At 41.2% G+C, this 16,710-nt stretch overlaps 2 protein-coding genes across 2 annotated transcripts; both read right to left on the minus strand.

Moving 5' to 3' along the window:
- Positions 1–7,614: 7,614 nt before the first annotated feature.
- On the minus strand, positions 7,615–13,569 carry LOC143857558 (uncharacterized). The gene is made up of 2 exons (XM_077368031.1): positions 13,213–13,569; positions 7,615–7,674 (listed from the first exon to the last, which is right to left on the minus strand). The coding sequence occupies exons 1-2, from the start codon at positions 13,567–13,569 to the stop codon at positions 7,615–7,617; spliced, it is 417 nt and encodes a 138-aa protein (XP_077224146.1).
- A 154-nt stretch (positions 13,570–13,723) lies between these two features.
- LOC143857559 (uncharacterized) lies at positions 13,724–15,201 on the minus strand. The gene is made up of 3 exons (XM_077368032.1): positions 14,687–15,201; positions 14,098–14,458; positions 13,724–13,741 (listed from the first exon to the last, which is right to left on the minus strand). The coding sequence occupies exons 1-3, from the start codon at positions 15,199–15,201 to the stop codon at positions 13,724–13,726; spliced, it is 894 nt and encodes a 297-aa protein (XP_077224147.1).
- Positions 15,202–16,710: the final 1,509 nt, after the last annotated feature.

Here is a 16,710-nt window from a genome sequence, read left to right on the forward strand (position 1 = left end):
CTTTACCCAAAATGATAAGCACCATCCCTCGGTCGAAGTCACTCCTCAATTTTCCATGGGAAATGAAATCCTTTTTTTTGAAATGGCAAGATGAATTCATTAAAAAGGAAGGGGACCGAGGTGGGCCTCAACCAAAATTACAAGAAAATAAAACAACAATAACAAGAAAGACAAATCTCAGGGAGGAAGGAAGTCAAACCACTCCAACTCCAACCTCCTAACCCCACTTCTAGCCAAGGAGTCCGCCTCCCCATTAGCAGATCGCCGAACATGATTGAAAACAATAGATGAGCCCGCAATTAAATCATCTATTTCATCAAAAATAGAAGAAAATCTCCAAGGAGGCGACACCAACCCCTTCAACCATTTAATCACATTCAAAGAATCTCCCTCCACAATAGTGATATCCATGCTATCTCTCTCAAGCCTTTTAAGGTCATGATAAACCGCCCTCACCTCGGCCTCCGAGGCATCACAAACTCCAAGAGGGCCGGCAAAAGCCCATATAACTTCACCACAAGCATCCCGACACAACCCACCAACACCGGCCTGGCCCGGGTTCCCAATACTCGACCCATCAAAGTTAATTTTGAACATTTCAATAGGCGGAGCCTCCCATCTCTGAACAATCGGATGCCGGATCTTCCTACTAAAGCAAACAATCCTCCAACCCTCCCATAAGTCAAAGGCCGATACAAAACGAAAAGCCGGTAAACTTCTCGCCCATGAAATAGTGAGCGCAATAATTTTCATATAAATCTAATACGGAGATTTTGCAACCCCTTCAAAGACACGGGAGTTTCTCTCTTTCCATATCACCCACCATATTGCAAGAAGACACAAATTTCACAATACTTTGCCCTTCTTCTTCCATGGCACAAAGGTCCAAAGAAGAATCAACTCTGGAATAGAAAATGGAAAAATCCAACATATGCCAAATCTCAGAAATATCAAACTCCATACCTGACGCGTAAGGGGCAATGCATGAAGAGATGATCCACAGATTCACCATCTTTCAAGCAGAGGAGGCAATGGTCAACAAGCATCATACCGCGCTTCCGGAGGAAGTTAATCGTTTGAATCCGATCACGACATACCGCCCATCCGAAGAAACCAACTCTAGGCGGGCAATGAAATTTCCATACCTCGGCTGAAATGGAGGATACACTGCAAGGCAACAAGCTGAAATAGAAAGATTTGACAGAGAAAAAATCAGACGATTCCGCAGTCCATACTCTTTTATCCATACTGCTTCTCTTAATGTAGCAACCATCTAAAAGCTTAAGAAATTGGGCAACCGACTCTAGGTCCTGATCAAAGAAGTTCCTTCTAAACCTAGGGGACCAAACTAAACTACCCCCTTCTCGAGCAAAGCATTCAGAAACAAAACTCTCTTTCTCAGCGGCTACACGATATAAATTTGGGAATAAACTCATAAGAGGCTCATCAGCACACCACACATCCCTCCAAAATTTTATTCGATCCCCCGAATACACTCTAAATCCAACCCTCAAAAGAAAAGCAAATGACATTTTCAAAATCTCACGCCAAACAGTCAAACCTTGTTTCTTGAAATGGTTTTTAGATTTCCACTTTCCCGGCTTGCACCCATATTTACTCCCAATTACCCTAACCCACAACTGAGAATTTTCCTCCCCGAACCTCCATAACCATTTTCCTAACAAGGCATGATTAAATTCTTTCACTCTCCTAATACCCAAACCACCATTCTTAACAGGTAAGCACACACTCTTCCAACTGACCAAAGAAATACCCTTTTTCCTTTCATTGCCTCCCCATAAAAATCTACGTTGGATTTGTTCAATACGCGATACAACACTGACCGGGCATTTAAACAAAGACAAAAAATATATGGGAATATTGGCCAACACCGCCTTAACCAACACAAGCCTTCCCCCTCTAGAAACAAGATTTCTTTTCCATGATTCCAACCTCCTTTCAATTCTCTCTACAACAGGATCCCACAAAGATTTTTTTGGTCTCCCCACCCCCAATGGGAGTCCCAGGTATGAGGAAGGCAATTGATCAAGCTGACAACCCAGAGTCTTAGCCAATTCAAGCGCCTCATCCTGCGGGATGTTTAGGGTATATAATCTAGATTTATGAAAATTGGATCTCTGCCCCGTAATCAACTCATAACATCTAAGGGAAGATTTTAAATTCATCGCTTGGATCATGTTTGGTTCACAAAACAGGAGCGTATCATCAGCAAATTGAAGATGAGACACTTCTACCTGCTGGCTTCCAATCTTAAAACCATTGAATAAGCCCAACCCACTCCCTTTATTCATTAATCTGCTAAGAGTCTCCGCCACGATGACAAAAAGAAAAGGGGATAAGGGGTCACCCTGCCTAAGACCTCGAGATGACTTAAAAAATCCTTTAGGGGACCCATTAATGAGAATGGAAAACCAAGCCGAAGAGACACAACCCCTCATCCATTCTCTCCATTTACTTCCAAACCCCATTCTTCCAAGCAAGTAATCTAAGCAATCCCATTCCACCCTATCATAAGCCTTCTCCATATCTAATTTGCACATAAAACCTCCCATGCCATTTCTAAGATAAAAGTCAATGGCCTCATTCGCAACTAATGAGCAGTCAAGAATCTGCCTATTAGCCACAAAAGCACTTTGGCAATCTGAGATAATGGATGGAAGCACCATCTTTAACCGATCCGCTAGAACCTTTACCAAAACTTTGTATAAACATCCCACTAAGCTTATTGGACGGTACTCCGAAATTTTAGAGGCACCAGGAACCTTAGGGATAAGGGCAATGAAAGTAGCCCCAGTGCCTTTATCCAATGCCAACCCATGATAGAACTCCTCAAAAAATTTCAGGATATCCCCTTTTACATACGACCAACAGGATTGGAAGAAAGCTAAACAAAAACCATCAGGACCAGGGGCCTTATCCTTACTAATAGAGAAAACACCTTTTTCAACCTCCTCTTCTTCAAAGGGACTCTCTAATGCAACCCTCTGAGCCATACTCAGCCCACTAAACTCCAAATCTTCTAGAAGAGGTCTCATGATACCCTCAGACGAGTACAGGGACGTATAAAAATCCAAGATCACTCTAGTAACCTCATCCTTCCCTGACACTCTGATTCCATTGTCAACCAAAGACTCGATCCTATTTCTCCTTCTTCTGGCACTGGCCATAGCATGAAAATAAGCCGTATTTTTGTCCCCCTCCTTTAACCATCTCACTCTCGACTTCTGCCTCCACGTTATCTCCTCATGAAGCAGCAGTCCTTTATGCTCTTCTTTAACCCTACCCAATTCCTCCCTCGAAATTACGGACCCTAATCCAGATTCTTCCAACACATTTAAATCACCAATTCTATTTTCTAGCCAAACTTTTCTACTCGAATCAGCTTGACCTCTTTCAGCTACCCATTCCTTTAACTTTTTCTTTACATACCTAAGCTTCTGCCCAATAACCACATCCGCTGGACCCTCACACTTATGCGCTACCCACCAAACACCCAATCTTTCCTCCATGAGGGGAATTTGAAGCCATGAAATCTCAAACCTAAAAGGAGGAGGTCCCCAAGACTCCATTCTAAGATCCAAGAGAAGAGGACAATGATCAGATACCGAGTGAACGAGAGTCTTTTGGAGAACCTCAGGAGCCAAATTCAGCCAACCAGGACAAATAAGAAATCGATCAATCCTACTAAGACTTTCACCTTTGCTCCAAGTAAACCTAGCTCCAGATAATGGAAGGTCAATAATATTATGCTTTGAAATGAAAGTTGCAAAAGCAGCCATGTTTTGATTTGCTCTCCGACATCCTAACCTTTCACAAACAAACCTAATTTCATTAAAATCACCCCCTATACACCAAGGATAGGACCACCTATCCCTAACTCCGTTTAGCTCTTCCCAAAACAACCTCTTATCCGCCCAAAGAGAAGGACCATACACCCCAGAAAACAAGCACACAGCCGCATCTTCCACCCTACGAAGGACAATAGATATTGAAAACCTACCCTTCCATTCCTCGGACCTAACCCAATTAGATTCGTCATAAGCTATGAAAATGCCCCCCGAAGCACTAATAGCTTCAACAAAAGAGAAACCCCAATGCGAACCAACACCAAGACTTTTTACCATACTGTGGACCCCGATCCGAGGACGGTGCCGAGGGACGCGAGATCCCTCCTGCAATCCTCTAAGATCTCCACAATGTGAAGGAGAGCTCTGCCAAGGAACTCTCGAAACTGTTGCCACCCTCACAGCATAGCATGAGTGGCGCTATAAAAAGAAAGAGATACATCCTGATCCGGAGCCAGGGCTCAAAACCAAGATATATCTAAAAATAACTCAGAGTCGCCATCCATGGACACGCCATGGAACCAAAACAAATGCTCTGTTTGCAATGGATAACCAGAGATACAGAAGGTCCGTGCCTGATGACGAATGGAGAATGTCCGAAGAGCGCCCCCAATTCGCCCGAGTGCGAACACTTGGTCTCTTATGCCATTTATTATTAACCTCGAAGAGTTTTGGGCGAAAATCATATGAAATGGGAACACACATCTCCGAGAAAACGTCTATCTAATCATGCATGTCTCGGAGATGAAAATAAGCACACACAAGAGAACCGAAATAAATGTCACCTAATGACAACTAGGTTATGAGTGACATGCCTAACAGGTGTCTAAGTTCTGGTGGACGAACGCATGCATGCTACAGCTAAAGGTATAGGGTCTGCACAAGAAAGTAAGAAAACACAACAAAATACACAATATAACAACACAACAAATCATAAGACTTTAAACGATTTGGCCTGAGTCCTCGGATGGTCTGATGTTCATCCAAAGAAGCCTACGTATCCCCGCCTCCACGAGAATCAAGGCAACGTAGTTCTTCGCGTCTATTCTAAGCTAGGATGCCTAAGACACCTAGACCTCTATCTTAGACTCGATCTAAAAGACCGGACTAGTTATTAAAGCTTCTTGAACGATTATTTAAATTCCAGTGAATTGTAGATTTTAGGACACCCTATATGCCCTAACTAAATGCAAGTTAGCCTTAAGCTAATGCAGGTGGTTCCTACAACCTACGTGTAACTAGGCTGTATGCCCTAAGGAAAACAATAGGATTGCTAACGTATCCAAGACCTAGTCATCAGTTGGGGATGTGAATCGCCAACTAACCGGACGGAGGCACTCCTAGCTAGGACAAACCCCTAACTCTAAAACAAACACAAACAAGCACACAACAAATCAAAGACGAACTTCTAACTCTAAAACTCTCTATCTAGGACAAACTCCTAACTCTAGAGGAAGATTTTTGTTAAAAACAAGGTTTTAAAGTTGAAGGGTTAAAGCATTTTTTTATTTACAAAGTTTGGCTGGACTTGGGATGAAGATCCCAAGCTGCACTACGTACCTCGTGGAAGAGGATCAAGCCAACGTAGTTCAAAATGAACTCTCAAACTACGCTTCTAAAAGAAACACTCACACTTCAGATTTTTTAAGGTTTTTATATTTTCATATGTTTTTGATATTTTTAAAGTTTTCAAATGTTTTTGAGTTTTAAATTTCTAATGTTTTTGGATTTTAAAGCTTTTCCAATGCTCTAAACCTTTAAATGTTTTCAATCTTAAAGGGGACACGCAAGTAATACCATAAACTAAGGCAAAGCCTTAAAGCAAAAAGGGGAAACCCCAAACAAGCAACAAAGGTCTCAAAGAGACGATCCACAACAAGAAACTGGCGTCTCAAAGAGACAAACCACAACAAGAAAGATAGTGCCCCAAGAACAAAGAAAACAATCTAAGATCCTAAGCAGGGAAGGCTCTATATGACTGAGTTAGTCTCTAATGGAAAAACTCCTAACTAATAACACTAGGGAGGAAGTACAAATGAGTCAGAGACTCTAATAACACTACAAAGGATGAATGAGTCAAAGACTCTCTAATCAGGGCCGACTCCTATGCGAATGGACTATCGAATAAGGAGAAGCTCACAAGTAAAAAGGAATAAAAGACCCTGTGCATAGTTGGCAAAGGTGAAACACCCAGCCGGGCCGGACAGCTACCTAGCCCTAGGATGCAACAAATGTGCAACCCAATACCCATAAGGGTAGGGGTATGCTGCCAAGCCGAGTAAGGTGTTCTCTCAAAACCAAACGACGCACAAAGAGGAGGTTTAGCAAGAGAATGGGACTGGGTAAGTCTCTTAGACACAAAGGTAGGATAGAGAAAAATGCTAGCAAGACTGGGCAAGTCTCCTACATACAAATGAGGGGTATGCTACTTGGACTGAGCAAGTCCCCTAAGGATGGGCTTGGGCTAGCGCCTTCATCGCCCCCGCAATGAGAGGGGATTCTAGTATCTAAAGAAATTTAACAGAAAACTATAAGACTGTGTTAGTCTATCAAAGAGAGAAGAAAAGGCTACCAGGTAATCGCAAATTCCATTCTATTCTTATAAAAATAAATCAAGTGCTAAGCAAAGAAGAATTTTCAATTAAAAAATGCACAACTTATAGCAATCATAAAATGATAAACAACATAAATTAGTCCAGACCAGCCGTTGGATAGCCTAATGAAGTAAGGAAAAAATGATATTAAACACTTCAAAGCCAACCACAAACCCCAATACGGGGACTCCAACGAAATCAGATGATGCCAAAGTAATCATCTGATTTCAATACACATAATATTTCTACAAACCGCCTTGAAATCAGACAGTAGTCGTGTCGATAACATCGAATAGAGTAGTCATCTGATTTCCTTCTCCACTTAAACAATTTATTTGAATAAAAGAGAAATAAATATCATAAGTCTCAAGATAGTCTCACCTGAATAATCCATTTATTACCGTCTTCGAACCTTAACTCAAAGCTTAGTATGAAAGAGAAGTATTAAATTTCCAACAGATTATAGAAACACATTAAATGATATTTTCAATTTGTACAAATTTTAATACATAACAGGGCATCAACTTGTGCAGATTCAAATGTAAAAAATGTGAGAGTGAAATATAAGCAGATTTGTGCCAACAGTGGGTCTACAGCACGCAGGTTTTTTTTGAAATTTTCCCCAAAGCAGCTGGCATGCCTAAACATGATTTACTTAAAAAAACCGAATAAAACCTTAGAAATTTCATGCCCAATCACTTGATATTTAGTAATCCTCTCTTAAAGAAAACACACAATCAAAGGGAAATCGAAATTGCCACTCCTACTTCATACTAATTGACATGAATTATGTGTGAAAATGAACTAAAGAGAGGCCACGTACATTACCTGCGCTGCTAAGCAAGGGTAGCTAAAAGGATGCTTTGATGTGTTTTTTTTTTATTTTATATTTTTGACGATTAAAAGGCATTAACACCCTTCGGCTAAAGGGGATCCGATAGAAGAGCCTCTTTACCCACCATATCGCGGTAGAGTAATTTAGAGGGAAACGGGATCCCTAAAGCCTAAGGGGAAAGAAATCAAAATAGGGGGGGCAAAAAAAAATCCCAAAGAAAAGAACAACTAGAAGAGAAATCTTCTTCAAAATACTGCTCAAAGACTGAACCTATTCCAACAAAATAATAAAAAAAACATCATGCTCTAAATATCAATCATCATAAGCTTTGCAGATCGTTTATCATCAAGTCAATTTGGGGGATCACGGATCTTGAGAACTGAAACCAACATACGAAATATAACATTTATCCACAAACACAAATGTTAATAGATCCATTCAATTCTTCCAAATAAAGCAAAAAGAGAAAGTTTACTACTATAATGATGTTTAGAGACTTAAACTTTTTAACAAAATGATCAACGAATGCTCAAATCATACTCCAAACATAGTTTAAAAGCTTAGAAAACCACTTATCATTGAATCAGATCGAGAATCACAGGTCAAGAGAATTGAGAGCCACAAACATCAGCAGATCCGTTCACAGACACAAATATTAGCAAATCTATTCAACTCATCCAAATAAAATCAGAAGATAAGATCTACTACTAGAATGCTATCCAGAGATTAATGCTTCTTCATCAAAACAACCAGGTAATGACCAGATCATGAACCAAACCTTGTTCAATAAAGGAAAAGATTAAAACAAGAACAAGTTTAATGATTTTAAAGTCAATCTCAGCAACAAACATAAATGTTAACTGAACAGTGCAATTAACAAGGAATAATTACCGATGCAAAGCAATTAGTGATGGAGAAATCAGAGAAGCAAACGACCGAGATCCACGTCCCAGACCCTCGGATTTTAAAACAGATGTATCTGAGTCAAGGTATGCTAGATCTAGGGTTTTCCTTTGGGCTAATTAGGGGTTTTAAAAAAAATGGGAGAAGATGAAGATGGGGTTAGGTCTAGATGAAAATAGTGAAGAAAAAGAGGGCAGATCTTCGGATCTAACGGCTGTCCACCGGATTCTAGGGTTTTGCCGAAGAAAATAGGAATCCAGTGATGAAATGGTAAAGGACATGAGAAATGGGTTTATAGGTGAAAGTAGGGATGGCAATGGTATAATAGAGGTGGCCGGCCGACAAGGAGTTCGGCCGGAGAAGACAACACTCTCCCTCTTTTTCTCTCTCTCTGCTTTGCTACTCTGCTACTCTGTTTTTCTCTCTTTCTTTTGTTTTTTCCTTTTCTTTTTTTTTCGAAATGGGTTGCAGAGGGGGAGGAGGCCGGTGTGGGTTTGATCGGATTCCGGCAAGCTTGCCGGAATCAATGGGTTTGCCGGAGGTGGAAAGGGGGCTGGATTTGCAGAGATAAAATGAGATGGGTTTGGATATTGGGTTTTTAAGAGAAATGAGAATAGAGTGGTGGCCAGAGATGGGAGGGTACCGGTAGACGGTGAGGTGGAGATGGTGGTCAAGTTGCAGAGAAAGGGGGTTTTGGGTTTTTTTGGATTTTTTTGCAGAGGAGATGGGTTTAGATTGGGCGAAGAAGAGTGGCTGGGGTGGAGAAGCTCCGGTGGAAAAGTTCCGGTGGAGAAGAAAATGGAGGAGGTGGGTGTGGGTTTGGATTTTTAGGGGTTTTGAGAATAAGAGAAGAAAGAAGAAGGAGAATGGGTTTGAGGTGGTTCGTGGTGGTGGGAATGGGATTGATGAGGCCGGTGTCTTGCCGGATTCCGGCCAGAGAGATCGGAGGAGATGGCTGGAATAGGGAGGGTTGAAATGGGTTTGGATATTAGGGGAAATGGGTATTGAGGTGGTGGGATTCCGGCAAGGGTGGCCGGATTCCTCCCTCTTCTTCTTCTTCCTCTCTCACTTTCTCTTTCTCTCTTCTCGGCTTTGAACGAGAGAAAAAACCAGAAAAAGAAAATCCTCCCTTTTGCCCTAATTCGATGGTCTCTTATAAGACCATGAAAAATTATGCCCCCCCTTCTTTCATGGACACCCCTCTAATGCATTCAATGACCCCTCTTTTACACAGCAAGGGGGTTGGCCAGGGCGAGAAAAATAGAAATGATATTGTTCAAAGCCCTGCTGTTACATGGGCAGCCCCCATCCATGTATTTTGGTATTCTTCTATATAGGGTTAGTGGTCCAGGTAGGAAACAGGGGAGGGGAATTTTTGCAAAATATCTTCTCTCTTTTGATCCCAACCCTCCAAATTGCCTTTTTGTTCAAGGGTTGGGATCAAAGGAGGCATAACCAACTAGGAAGCTTCCAAGGAAGCTTCCTAAGATGCTCTCCCAACTAATCATAACCATTAACCTCCCTTAAGCTAGATTAGGGTCTAATGATTACTTGAAAAAGAAGAAAGGAATCTTTCGTATTTACAGAAATGCCCAGCTTCTGGATAATGCACCCCTCAATTAAGTTGTACACTAATCTGTGCACCCACATATCCTCCTGGACAGCCCAAAATGGCAAATTTGAACTGTTTTTCCAAATTCCAGCACAACCGCATTTCTGGCTAAATCACCGCCCCTCTGAACCTGCCCCACGACACTGTCTTAGCTCGTTTGCTAGGCAAACGGGCTCAGATCGCGACGAAATTTTACAGGGACCTTGGTGGGACCCTAAGCTAACTTGGTAAGAAATTTAGGGTCCTAAATCATTCGTTTGATGTGGTTTTGCTCCAACAGGGAGGGATTAGGGTACGGTCAAAATGGGGTGTCTACAGATGCCCCTCTTTGGTAGAGTGTGCTGGTCACACGAATGGCAAAGCTGACAAGACAACACATTTTGGCCGGCTCGAAAATAAGGAAAAGCAAATTTTTGAGTTTTGATTTTAAAAAGGGATTCACAAAGGTAAAATAACAAAGTAACATTATGAGACTCAAAGACTGAAAGCAAATGGGAGATAACCTCTCACCAACTCTTAACTCGGTGTTTACATTGAAGAATGAAGATTTGGATTGACAATTTAAACCAAGAATCACTTGGTTAATTATCGGGGGCTAAAACGAGTAAAGAATACTGGAGAAGACTCAAAACTGGATTATGAAATTACCAAAACGGGTAAAGAAATATTTGAGAAAACTCAAACTTTCAATACCGGAATACAAGACGGGTAGAGAATATTTGAGAAGACCCAAATTTTCAATACCGGATTTCAAAACGGGTAAGGAATGTTTGAGAAGACTCAAACTTTCAATACCGGAAAGGATGATGATACATCGAGTTTTTATCCTGGAATCGAGAGCCAGATCAATCAAGACGGGTAAAGAATATTTGAGAAGACTCAAATTTTCAATACCGGATTTCAAAACGGGTAAGGAATGTTTGAGAAGACTCAAACTTTCAATACCGGAACACAAGACAGGTAGAGAATATTTGAGAAGACCCAAATTTTCAATACCGGATTTCAAAACGGGTAAGGAATGTTTGAGAAGACTCAAACTTTCAATACCGGAAAGGATGATGATACATCGAGTTTTTATCCTGGAATCGAGAGCCAGATCAATCAAGACGGGTAAAGAATATTTGAGAGGACTCAAATTTTCAATATCGGATTTCAAAACGGGTAAGGAATGTTTGAGAAGACTCAAACTTTCAATACCGGAATACAAGACGGGTAGAGAATATTTGAGAAGACCCAAATTTTCAATACCGGATTTCAAAACGGGTAAGGAATGTTTGAGAAGACTCAAACTTTCAATACCGGAAAGGATGATGATACATCGAGTTTTTATCCTGGAATCGATAGCCAGATCAATCAAGACGGGTAAAGAATATTTGAGAAGACTCAAATTTTCAATACCGGATTTCAAAACGGGTAAGGAATGTTTGAGAAGACTCAAACTTTCAATACCGGAATACAAGACGGGTAGAGAATATTTGAGAAGACCCAAATTTTCAATACCGGATTTCAAAACGGGTAAGGAATGTTTGAGAAGACTCAAACTTTCAATACCGGAAAGGATGATATCTCAAGCTTTTTATTCTGAAAATGACGATCAGGTCGCTCCTAACTTAACCTCCTAGAGGTCAGAGAGGAGGAAAGATAGTTAAGACATATCACAGCTGGAATAGATCTGGAAATCATAACCTTTACCACAGGTATAACTCAAAGGCATTCGATGAAATCTCGCGGGCATTGGCCCCTTTAAATAAATAAACCAAAACTCTGCCTATATTTTTAAAAAAAACAAAACTCAATTTTAAATTCCAACGAGGATTGGATTTTTTTTATTTTTTATTTTTTATTTTTTTTCTAAAAAAAAACTGATCAAGGGGCCTAGCTCGAAAAGAGATGTTTGAGATTTTCTTATCTTTATTTGACAAGAATAGCCATCTCAACCCTAAAGTTTTGTTCGACGTCTTTTATGACTTGGGAAACCAAGTCATAAAAGATGCCCCTAGTATGATTTTATTTCCATTACAAGATTCATAAGAGAGCCAAACGCAAGGGTTCAACTGAAGGCTTTCATTTCAAAGAAATACTTGAGGCTACAAAGCTTTTACAAATACAGGAAAATGGGTTCTGCTCAAAGCATTCTTCCTCCTGCACTTCGTGATAACATTCCGAGTAAACTTGAAAAATTGCCCCTTCTGAACTCTACTCTGTTCGGCTCTGTCCGCAGGAGATGCAACTTCTTGCTTTTAAAGTTTATCGCCCCAGCCTCAAGAGAAGTAAAGGCTAAACTTGACCTTAAAGACCTGACTTTGACCTGACAATGAAAGATTTTGACACACGATAAACGAGACTTTGACAAATGACAGACGAAAACTTTGACAAATGCACAACATCGAATCTAAAAGAGACTGAATCTGCTTCTTAATTTGATACATGTTTAAGGTGGTAACAGTCTACCGCTCTTAGGATCCTTTGAATACCGTATCTAAAAGTGCTTCATTCCTCTCTTCGGTATTTCAGTCATGGTTACTACCTCCTTTGGATTACTTAGTTTTAACCACTTTAACTTGAAGAAGTATCAGAAAAAATTATGCTGGCGCTTACTCAAACTCTGAAGTAATGCCCAAAACGGAAGCACAATCGGCTTTCGAAAGCCACCCTTCGTGAAATCACTGCCATACTGAATTGCCCCTTTTAGGGTGTCGATTCAGCTGACCGCACGCCTTAATTTTTGCCTAGACTGTTTGCCCTTGCAGCTTTTCCATCCAGCAGGCTCAGCACCCTGATTTTTGCCTAAGCCGCCCTTTCGGGTTTTCAACTTAGCGGGTGAATGACCCTAACTTTTGCCTAGACCGCCCTTGCGGGTTTTCAGTCTAGCGGGTCCAGGACTCCATCATTTTTTTTTTTTATTTTTATTTTTTTCCACAAACCTGGGCCAATAACACCAGAAGGACTTTTAGGTAGGCTTGGGTTCAAACAGGATGACATTTGGTAAGTTTTGAGCAATTAGACCGAATCTGGATCCTCCAGACTGCCTACGTATCCCCAAAGAAATTGGGAATCAGGTCCCGCGTAGTTCGAGGTTAATATCTTTTATGACGAAAGTCATAAAAGATGCCCCTGGTTTAAGTTTGATAAAGAGGTTTTGCTTTTGGCTCAAAGGAGTTTAGCCAAAAAAAGGGTTTTCATTTTTGAAATCTGGGGCTATTGGCTTAAAAGGCTCAGGTCGTCCAAAGATGGCCTTCCAGTGTTTTAGGCGTAATATTTCTTTAACTGATCCAGGTTTGTAGGTTCTGTTAATTTTTCTCCATTTTCATTGAGGAGTCTTACGGCTTTTCCCGGCAGGACTTCATCGACAATATAAGGACCAGACCAATTTGGACGAAACTTTCCTCTCGGATCAAATACCGGTGCCCTATAGGACTTCAAGACAAGATCCCCTGGTTTCAAATCTCGGACCCGAACCTTCTTATTGAACGCCCTTTCAATCCGCCTTTGATACCCCTGGATATGATACAGAGCTCGTAGCCTCTTCTCATCTATCATCTGCAGTTCCTGATGTCTGGCCTTCGCCCATTCAGATTCTGGCAAGCTTGCCTCTATCATCACTCTTAGAGATGGAATTCTAAGTTCAACAGGCAAAACTGCTTCTATTCCATATACTAAAGAATACGGAGTGACACCTGTAGAAGATCTGATCGACGTCCTGTAAGCCCACAAAGCATAAGGAAGCTTGTTTGACCAGTCTTTGTAAGTTTCTGTCATCTTACTGATGATTACCTTGATATTCTTGTTTGCTGCTTCAATGGCTCCATTCGTCTGCGGCCTATAAGGAGACGACTTGTGATGCTTTATTTTAAACTCTACACACAAGTGCGCTACTTCCTTCTTGAAGTGAGAACCATTATCCAAGATTAACTCATGAGGTACCCCATATCTGCAAATAATGTTTGCACGGATGAACTTTGCAACTGTATTCGAAGTAATGGAAGCATACGAAGCGGCTTCAATCCATTTCGTAAAGTAATCAATTGCGACCAAAATGTATTCATGCCCGCTCGAAGACTTCGGATGAACCTTCCCAATTATGTCAATTCCCCATACTGAAAACGGCCATGGAGAAGTCATAGAGTGCAACTCCGAAGGAGGTACATGAATAAGATTTGCATAGACTTGACACTTATGGCATTTCTTCACAAATGCGAAGCAGTCTGCTTCCATTGTGGGCCAATAGAATCCAAGTCTCAAAATCTTTCTTGACAACATTTTCCCATTCATATGAGGTCCACAAACTCCCTCATGGGTCTGCTCGATAAGCTCAACTGCTTTGTCTTCATCAACACACAAAAGCTGGATCCCATCAAAAGATCTGCGATATAACTGACCACCACAAATAACAAAATTGGCAGCTAATTTCTGAAGGGTTTTGCGCTCTTTCCCAGAAGCCCCAAGTGGATGCCCTTCACTGGATATGAGATTCTTGATGTCTGTATACCAGGGCTTTCCATCTGGACACCTAGCTGCTATTTCGATAACGTTCACATGCGCTGGCTCCCATTGCAATCGCACTGTAAGCGGCTGGACCTCCATTGTTGCTGAAATGTCTAACATAGAAGCCAGTGTAGCCAAAGCATCAGCAAAATGATTCTTTGTTCTGTACAAGTGAGTAAATGTAATACTCCTGAACTTCTGGACCAAAGATTCGAGATATGCATTATACGGGATCAATCTATCTTCCCGAGTCTTCCATTTTCCATTAGTCTGGTAAATGATCAAGATGGAATCTCCAAACACATCAATGTCTTGAATCTGCAAAGCTAAGGCTGCCTCCAGTCCGGCAATACAAGCTTCATACTCCGCCATGTTGTTGGTGCACTCAAACTGCAACTTGATAGATATAGGAATATACTCCTTCTGAGGGGATACGAGTACTGCTCCTATTCCCTGACCCTGGTTGTTGACTGCACCATCATAGTACATTGTCCATCTGGTATTTGGAGTATCTTCTTCAATATCCATAATCTCTTCATCAGGAAATTCAGCCTTCAGGAATGCGCTCTCTTCCACAGGGGAATCAGCTAAATGCTCTGCGATGACCCGCCCTTTAACAGATTTTTGAGTGACATAAGTAATGTCGAACTCAGATAACAATAATAACCACCTTGCGGTCCTTCCCGTAAGAGCAGTCTTCTCAAACAAGTACTTCAACGGATCCATCCGTGAAAGCAGAATTACCTTGCTTGATAACAAATAATGTCTGAGCCTCTGAGTTGCCCAAACTAATGCTAGACAGGTCTTCTCTAAGATTGTATACTTCACCTCGTATTCTAGCATCTTCTTGCTGATGTAGTATACATGCCTCTCCTTCTTAGACCCTGAATCTTGCTGAGCAAGCATGCAACCCATCGCCGTATCCGTGATGGACAAATACAACAATAATGGCTGACCCAGGATGACCGGGGATAAAACCGGAGGTAAGGACAAACACTGCTTAATCTTTTCAAAAGCCACCTGGCATTCTTCGGTCCATTTCTTCGATGAATTCTTCTTCAGAAGCTTGAAAATAGGCTCACAGGTCATAGTCAGATGAGCTATAAACCGTCTCAGATACTGAACTTTTCCGAGAAAACCTCAGATCTGCTTTTCAGTCTTCGGCGGTTCCATCTCCTGAATCGCTTTGATTTTCTGAGGATCTACTTCAATTCCCCTTTCGCTCACCATGAATCCCAGTAGCTTTCCTGAAGTAACCCCGAATACACACTTGCTAGGGTTCAGACGAAGCTGATACTGTCTGATTCTTTCAAAGAATTTTCTTAAAGAGACAGTATGCTCCGGCCGAGTCTTTCCCTTGACGATCATATCATCTACATAGACTTCGACTTCTTTGTGGATCATATCATGAAGAAGAGCAGTCGCAGCTCTCTGATAAGTAGCGCCTGCATTCTTCAACCCAAAAGGCATTACTCTGTAACAGTAAGTTCCCCACTGAGTAGTAAACGCTGTCTTGATCATATCTTCCGGCGCCATCTTAATCTGATTGTATCCTGAAAACCCATCCATAAAAGACAACAGAGCATGACCAGCTGTATTGTCCACCAGAAGATCAATGTTCGGAAGCGGGAAATCGTCCTTCGGACTCGCCTTGTTGAGGTCCCTGAAGTCCACACACATCCTGACCTTTCCGTCCTTTTTGGGCACCGGCACTATATTCGCTAGCCATTCTGGATATTCAACAACTTGAATAAATTTTACTTCTAATAGCTTTTTAACTTCGTCATGAACCTTTAACTCCCATTCTGTTTTAAGTTTTCGGAGTTTTTGCTTCTTTGGCTTCGCGCCAGGGATTAAAGGCAACCGATGCTGGACAATGTCTTCGCTCAATCCCGGCATGTCATCATAAGACCAAGCAAAGACTTCCTTGAACTCCTTAAGTAAAGTGATTAATTCCTCACGCTCTTCGGGAGATAAAGTTTTGCCAATTCGTATTTCCCGAATTAGGGTTTCGTCACCAATATTTACGATTTCAATTTCCTCTTCGAGCGGTCTTGCTCGGCGACTCTCCTCTTGTTGAATCATATGTTTTATTTCAAGGGGAGTTTCGTCGGCATCCTCGTCAGAGGAATCTTTATTATCATTATTAATATTATCAGTTTTAAGAGCAGATTCAGTACTTGAAATGGAAACAGGAGAAACAGAAACAGGAATGTATGTAAAAGAGTCTTTCATTTCATTCATAGTATTGGTTACATCAAGAATGGAATAGCCCATAGCAGGCATTGTATTGGACTCTAACGATGTATTCACAGACTCAACAGACAACTCAACATTGAACTCAGCCAACTCTGGCATATGTGCAGTTGAAGAAATAAACTCATCATCTAAAGTACTCTTGGACTCGACCTTATT

This window comes from Tasmannia lanceolata, unplaced genomic scaffold, assembly GCF_043159265.1.
Source record: "Tasmannia lanceolata isolate RefF3 unplaced genomic scaffold, GAP_Taslan_0.1 ptg000025l, whole genome shotgun sequence".
Classification (NCBI taxonomy): Eukaryota; Viridiplantae; Streptophyta; class Magnoliopsida; order Canellales; family Winteraceae; genus Tasmannia; species Tasmannia lanceolata.